Below are 7,637 nucleotides of genomic sequence, written 5' to 3' on the forward strand. Positions count from 1 at the left end.
AGAGAGAGAGAGAGAGAGAGAGAGAGAGAGAGAGAGAGAGAGAGAGAGAGAGAGAGAGAGAGAGAGAGAGAGAGAGAGAGAGAGTATTACATTAATTTAAAAATAAGAAGATAGTTCATGCGCTATCTTACTGTCACTAATATACGCACGCAAGCAGACTTGCGGTATATGAAAGCACCTCTCTGTGTCTGTCTCCTGCCGGCACGGGATCGGTGCAGGCGAGGACGAGGAGGAGGACGGCTGCGGGCGGGATGAGGTGCCTCTGGGGTCGGACCGCTGCGCTCTGCTCCTCTCCTCGAAGCCGTGTCCCTACCGCCACTGGGTCCTCCTCAACAGCGACACTCGCACGGTTAGTAAGATTTCGAGGGTCTGTCTAGTCAGCGTGTAGTAAAAGGAGGTTTACATGCATGAAGCGAATACTGTGTTTTCTGAAGTCTGTGGAGGGTTGAAATCTGGTCATTGCGTTTTATTATATCTGGATGCCATCCATGAAGTAGTTTGTCCCGTGGCAATTAATTTATTACATAGGAGCCCAGGGCGTGCTATTGTTAACAGGAAGCACAGTCACTCTCAGTTGACGTCACAGAGGCGTGAACTGTCGACCTATCTAAGAGTACACCAAGACTGGACAGTGGACCACCGTGGCTCCCTCGTTTCCATAGTTTTCCAGTAATCAGAAAAAAACACTTATTTTCATTTCGTCAAACTTTATTGTGTCTTTTTTCTTGGCTCAGGGTGAGTGTGTCCCTCGCCTGTGTGCCGACAACTTCGTCTACGTAGAGACGGACCAGATGTGCCACGACGTCAACGAGCCAGGGATCTGTCCCGGCAACAGGCGCCTCTACCTCACCGCCTACGGCACTGCTGTTTGCGACTGTCTGGAAGGTGACTTTCCTGTACCATAATTAACATGAAGAAATTAAATTAGAGCATTTCCCGTAGCAGGATGGAGTACACTAACATCAGACAGAGGTGGAGAACGTTGGGAAAGGCCTTTATGCTGCTGAAGATGGTGATGATGATAATGATGACGACCTGACAAGCTCCAGTAACAAAGTCTGTTGTTCAAATTATTTTTAATGTTGGTAGGGCGTTTTCCTAATTCTAGAACGCCCTTTGTGTCTTCAGGTATGTTCCCAGGCCCCAACGACTCGTGTTACTTCTTGTATGAGTCCGCGTACTGCAGCGCCGGGTCTGTGCTTCAGTTTGACCGAGACAGCAAGACGCTCACCTGCAAACCGGACCCGTGCAACTACGTCAATAGTCAGCTATGGCCTGACGACTTGCCCTACGCCCCGCGACCCAAGGACGGTTACTGCTACCAGTTCAATGAGGTTCTGATGACGTCTAATGCTTATTTTCTTTTATCGTTACTTTTCTTTTGTTGACATTGGCCTTGATGCCCAGTTAATAATCTCTGTAATGTTATGTATTTATATAGACTGTGTTGGCACTGATGCTATGAGGTGATCTCTCTGCAGCAAGGGCCCTGCAAGCGAGGACAAAGGTTTGGCTACGACACCGACAAGCTGGAGGCCACCTGCGTGTCCCTGCTGGAGGCCGGCCTCGCTCGGCCCCGCAGATCCTTCATGTATCAGCAGATGTCCTTCCCGGCCACGCAGGACCGCCAGTACCACCATTACCAGGTCATTCCAGCCTCACATTGCCTTCCAGTCTTGGAAAAACGTTACCAATATTTTGTGTCCCGATATTATAGCTCCTCTATCATTAACATATTTAGCTATATCATTAACTTGTTCATATCTTGATTGTATTAAGATCTACATTGTGAGTTTATGTTGAATCACAAGTCTAAACCTACGCAGGTGTCGTACATTATTATGAATGGTACGACGTGGGACCTGGAGGTTAAAGGTGTCAAGAGAACCAAGAGGGACGTGCGTGAACACCACCAACCAGCGCCTCACGTATCCTCTGGCCACCTCGTCGTCCCCTTCATCGACACAAGAAGCTTTCCCCGTAGCGTCCGTCCGTCCATGCGGCCGCGAACTTCACGCTGGACCGGGCGTAGACGCATGCGGAGGGGCAACAGCCACCCTCAACGCTACCCAAGAATCAGACACATGAGGGGCGCCGCCAGACGTCGTGTCTTGGCGTCCCGCTTTGTCCAAAGAACTCACGACCGAGCCAGATTGAGAAGCATGAGGATGAGGAGAGGCCATGTTCGTCCAAGCCGAGAGACTGTCCTCGATCCAGAACTTCAACGAGACTTTGGCAGCATCGTCAAGGTAAGGCACGACACACGAGAAGGTTCAGCTGGAGACGTGCATGGCGGCAGTACTGATTTGTCCATGTGTCACTTCTGATTTGGAGAATGAAAATGCTTTTCTATATAAGTTTGTTTTCTATCAGTCAAACGCCATTAATGTAGCATCATCTCGGCATCTTTATTTATTATATTTCACATAAACTATATGATAATTGCTCTATATAAACACTCTATTCCGAAGGTCAATCAATCGGCGCTAGCGAGCCCTGTAGTGGTGCCGCAAACAGCCTCCCTCACGGCCGCTTCTCGTCCTGTCCGGAAGACTGAGCGAAGGAGAGGCGGTGGAACAGTTCGTCAAAGCTCTAGACGGCGTGGTGGCAAGAAACGGGGAAAAGGGAGGAAGAAAAAGAAAGGACGAAAGCGTAGAAAGAAGAAGAAGAAAGGCCGTAGGCGTGGCAACAAAAGAAGACACAGACTAGACTCTACCAGAAACTCCACTAGAATAAAAGGGAAAAGGAAAAGGAAAAATCCTCACCTTCCGTTCCGCGTGCCCACAGCCCTTCCCCCCTCCGCGGCTAACACCACGTCAGGGGGGCCACCGGAAGCGAGGAGCACCAACAGCAGTACACCAGACGCTTCAAGACACACACCTTCAGATGATAAGGAAGAGGAAGAATTATCATCGTCGGAGTTATCCTTGCCAAAGTACTTGCGTCACCGAGGGCGGCGCCAGCTGGGAGAGGGCGGCGGCATCATCCAGGCGCCCTTACTGAGTGCCTGCAAGCCCGGTGCCAAGAGGGACTACAACTACAAGTGTCGACCCAAATTCATCCCTCAAGGACGCGACCGGCGCAGGGTTGCCGGAGTGAATGTGGGGCCCCGTAGGCCAACCATATCTTGCCCTAAGGTCAGTGGGATCCAGCCTATACAGATTTTGTTGCTTATTTCAATGCCCCTAAAGAAATGCACCAACAGGGTTTCTTCAGAGGGATAGCTTTCTAAATTTACAACTAAGTTAATAATTTCATGATTTGTTAATCGCACCGCAGGGCACGCGGCTGGATCCACGCGGAAGGTGTCAGCAAATCGGGTGAGTCGGCTGGATGTCGATCAACTTTTGTCCGACACCAATCACCGGCGGCAGGGAGGACCCGCGGATGGCGCCGCCAGAGCGTTGCCTGAGCCATGGGACCACTATACCAGTGATGTGCTTCCCTCAGCACCTCACACTCCAAGCAACTGAGAACTTTTGAATTTCAGGGTTCTTAGAGGATTCACAGTCCTCATAAGGTCTGCCCTTCACTACCTACAGGACGCCTTTAAGTTATGCGGTGCAGTTTGCCAGATACTTGCAGTGACTGACATAAATAGTGATAAAAATGCAATAATTACACTTCGTTGAAATATCGTTTCTAACAGTGGTCGGAGAATGAACGACAGTGCTCCTTTTTAATGGAATATTTTCGTGTAAGCTTAGTGATTAGCCTTTGGCAAAATCCTACCTTAAACAAGATACAAAAAAAAAGTCTTTGAAAATAAGCTGTACATAGAGAGCCTCCAAAAGGAATATTTGCTAATGGAGAAAGACAGATCAAAGGCTTATTCAGGAAGGTTGAACATTTAACTAATAACCGCGTTGTTGTAGAAGAATCCTCAGCCATTACATTTCAGGGAAGAAGCTGCCGAGGTGTACTTATGCAGGGTACGTGAAGCTAAGCAGGTCACGGTCACTCATTCCGGTAGTGTTCGACAGTGTTCGAACTTTGTACAAGGTCACTAGAAGTGGCCTTGGGACGGAAAAAAGAGATCCTTTTATCAGTGAGCACATTCTCTCTCTCTCTCTCTCTCTCTCTCTCTCTCTCTCTCTCTCTCTCTCTCTCTCTCTCTCTCTCTCTCTCTCTCTCTCTCTCTCTCTCTCTCTCTCTCTCTCTCTCTCTCTCTCTCTCTCTCTCTCTCTCTCTCTCTCTCTCTCTCTCTCTCTCTCTCTCTCACTATCTATATAAATATATATATATATATATATATATATATATATATATATATATATATATTTATTTATACTGCCTCGAGCTTTTTTTTCGGTTAAAGGAGATATTCTGGGTATATTTCATATCTAAAAGCCGACCCTCTGCTCACTACCCTACTAATTATATAACAATTAGAGTAATATACAATGTACATGGAGTATACGTAAGCCTACTGAACATATACATGTCTTTTATGTCCAATCTGCACTGCTGTCGGCCGACGCCATGTCACTCCTCACTGTGCGGCTTTCGCCCCCGTGTCACTATCACGCGCCGCAGAAAGCCACTTGTGTATGCTCACTTTGAATTTCTGAACCCCACACCCCGCAACACTTAGGTCGTCCGGGCACTTGTCCGAGGTCAGGAATTAATTCCACCACCGCACATATGTTTGTTGGAACTGCCACTGGTGGTGGGATGTGTGTGACCGCGGCGTGGCCAGGGCGGAGGGTGCCGCCCTGACAGCTCTTGTGTGCACCTCTGCTCGGCGGGGTGGCAGGGGCAGCTGGCGGAGGTGGCTCACCCTCTCCTCCTGCACCTTGTAGAGCGTGGTGAGGCCCGCCACATCCCTACGATGTTGAAGAGTGTCCATTGGCGTCCGTTGACCCGGCTGGGCGTCCCAGATGAGCCTCTCCGCTCTTCACTGCACCTTGTCGAGTGTTTCAAGGTGCATGGAGGCTGCACCCCCCCCAGGCGAGGCAGGAGTACTCTAGCGAAGAGCGAATCTGGGCTTTGTAGAGCATCTCGCGATCCCTCTCGTCCAGGAGCCAGGAAATCCTCCTGAGAGAGGCCAGCTTCCCCGCCGCTGTTCGGGCGAGCTGCTCTATCTGTGTCCTGAAGGTCAACTTGGAGTCATAAGTGACCCCCAGGATCTTTATTTCTTGTTGAGGTACCAGTGCCGTCTTGTTGAACGTTGGCCGTATGTCGCACTTCGTCCTGGACACCAGCAGCAGCTGGGTTTTATGGGGAGCAAAGCTGACCTGCCATCTGCATCCTCAGTCTTCAGTGAGGCGGAGAATGGCGTTGAGGCGGGAGGTCACTGCGGCTCCCTCCCTCGGGGTGAAGGGAAGCGACACGGTTACGTCGTCCGCAAACGCCCTGGCGCTGTGGACGAGATTCAGCAGGTCGTTGATGTAAATGTTCCAGACGAACGGCTCCAGTACGCTGCCTTCCGGCACCCCTGCCTCGATTTTATAAAGGGACGATTGCCTTCCGCCGTGCACCACCGTTATGTGCCTCTCCTGCAGGTAATGGCGCAGCAGCACCAACAGAGGACCATCTACGCCAACCGCCCGCAGCCTCTCCACCAGGGCGGAGTGCCACACTCGGTCGAGTGGGGCCAGTACCGCTGTGGGGCTTCCATGGTCCAGGGCGTTGCTCCACTCGGTGCTCAGCAGGAGGTTTTAAGGTCCGCAGCAGAGCGCCCCTTTCTGAAGCCGAACTGCCTGGCACTGAGGAGGTGCTGGCTCTCGAGGTGGGCCGCGTGGCGCTCCGCTATGATGCCTTCGAGCACCTTGCCCACCATGTACAGAGAGCAGGGAGACAGGGCGATAGTTGGCTGGCTCTGATCTGCTGCCCTTCTTGTGAACTGGGACGACGCTGCTGGCTTTCCACAATCGAGGCCATCTGTTTTGATTCAGAACGGCCTCGAATACTTTTGTAAGTGGTCCCGCCAGCTCAGCGGCACACCTACGGAGCTCCCGCGGGGTTACTCCGTCAGGCCCCGCAGCCTTCATCTCTTCTAGTGCAGAGAGGGCAGCTCTCACCTCCCCCTCAGCCGTGGTTATCGAGGACAGCTTGACCCCTGCTACCACGGGGAGTGAAGGGGGAGGCCTGTCAGTGTTCGGCACTCTCATTTTCTTTGGGAAATATTGAGCCAGCAACTCAGCCTTGTCTTGCGATGTTAGGTTGCAGCTCCCGTCTTCTGTGAAGAGGGGAGGAATGGTGGACTCATTCGCCGCCCCTTGGTAATCATTAACGATTCCCCACCATTGCTTGGAGCTGACGTTGCCGCCCCTCAGCTTCCTCTTCTTGCTGTCCACCCACCGCCCAAGTTTTGCTGTTCTCCATGTGGGCGGCTGCTTCCCTGTGGCGTTCCTTGTTGTGCCTCGTGGGGTGGCGCTTGTAGTTGCGCCAGGATCGGTATTTTGCATATGAAGCTGTACGACGCTGGGGTCCAAACCAAGGCTGGTTTGAGGCCTTCGTCCTGTGTTTCTTGTGGGGCACCCAACGGGCTTGTGCCTCCAGCAGCGCCTGCTCATCCACGTCCCCCCCACCCACTTTCTCTCTCTCTCTCTCTCTCTCTCTCTCTCTCTCTCTCTCTCTCTCTCTCTCTCTCTCTCTCTCTCTCTCTCTCTCTCTCTCTCTCTCTCAACTAGAGAGAGAGAGAGAGAGAGAGAGAGAGAGAGAGAGAGAGAGAGAGAGAGAGAGAGAGAGAGAGAGAGAGAGAGAGAGAGAGAGAGAGAGAGAGAGAGAATTTCCATTGTAACCTCACCGTTCAGAGCAGCGTTTCTTAACCTTCTCCGGGCTCAGCATCCCTGCATTAACTAGCATCCCAGCGCCCCATTAAGTCATTGTTGTTGTTTTTTTTATTTAACTTCAGCACCCCTTTTAGTTTGTATACATAGACTAGACATGCTGCAGAACTATAAGACTAAGAGAAGCATTGTTTCATTACCTTATCCATTATCTGTATATATGTATAATGCATCGAAATCACCATTATTAGGAAAAGTCAACCACAGAAAATGGGTAATAGATTGGATGCTTGTTGAGAAAAGTCTCTTCTAAAGTACATATCCAGTACCCTCTAAAGTAGATTTCAAAACTCACACCCAGGTTAAGTAAATCTTGTACAGAGTCATTCGGCAAAGTGACCATCTATTGCTATTACTTCCGCCTAAGGTGAGAATGCATCGGAGAAGAAGCTCCTCCCGCTACTCCCCTATACTATATATTATACCTGTCTCTAGCTGAAGCCAGATTTTGCCCATCCCCACCGGATCAACTGTCCACCAATCACCAGCACCAGAGCATATATTCCCTCCCTCTGTCACCTATAGGGAGGAGCTACTTTCCTGACGTGTTCTCCCCCATATACTTCGACAGCGCCCAGAACGATTCGCTCCCGACGTCACCACTCTTGGCAAGACCAACCATCGTGGCGAAAACTTTGCTGTTATGTTTGTTTAGTGTAATGTAAGTTCGTAACATAAGGGCTTGTAGTGACGGTTGTAAACACGACTGCCGGTGTTCCTGAAGGCGAAAATCGTGTCGCCATTGACTTTACGTGTGCCAGTAAGCAATAAGTTCTTATCAACACCTGACAATGTGAAGTGTTTCCTTTTCCAGTGACATCCCAAAACAAGGCAATTGTAATT

At 50.5% G+C, this 7,637-nt stretch overlaps 1 protein-coding gene across 4 annotated transcripts in view; it reads left to right on the forward strand.

Moving 5' to 3' along the window:
• LOC127007507 (uncharacterized) overlaps positions 1-3,696 on the forward strand; it is a 34,525-nt gene extending 30,829 nt beyond the window's left edge. For all 4 annotated transcript variants that reach the window (XM_050878612.1, XM_050878615.1, XM_050878613.1 and 1 more), the window contains 7 exons: positions 219-349; positions 735-885; positions 1,129-1,334; positions 1,482-1,646; positions 1,827-2,249; positions 2,472-3,137; positions 3,280-3,696. In XM_050878612.1, the coding sequence (XP_050734569.1) occupies positions 219-349; positions 735-885; positions 1,129-1,334; positions 1,482-1,646; positions 1,827-2,249; positions 2,472-3,137; positions 3,280-3,324 (1,787 nt within the window). In that variant the 3' untranslated portion in view covers positions 3,325-3,696. The remainder of the gene's footprint in view (positions 1-218; positions 350-734; positions 886-1,128; positions 1,335-1,481; positions 1,647-1,826; positions 2,250-2,471; positions 3,138-3,279) is intronic.
• The last annotated feature ends 3,941 nt before the right edge of the window (positions 3,697-7,637 follow it).

This window comes from Eriocheir sinensis, chromosome 35, assembly GCF_024679095.1.
Source record: "Eriocheir sinensis breed Jianghai 21 chromosome 35, ASM2467909v1, whole genome shotgun sequence".
Classification (NCBI taxonomy): Eukaryota; Metazoa; Arthropoda; class Malacostraca; order Decapoda; family Varunidae; genus Eriocheir; species Eriocheir sinensis.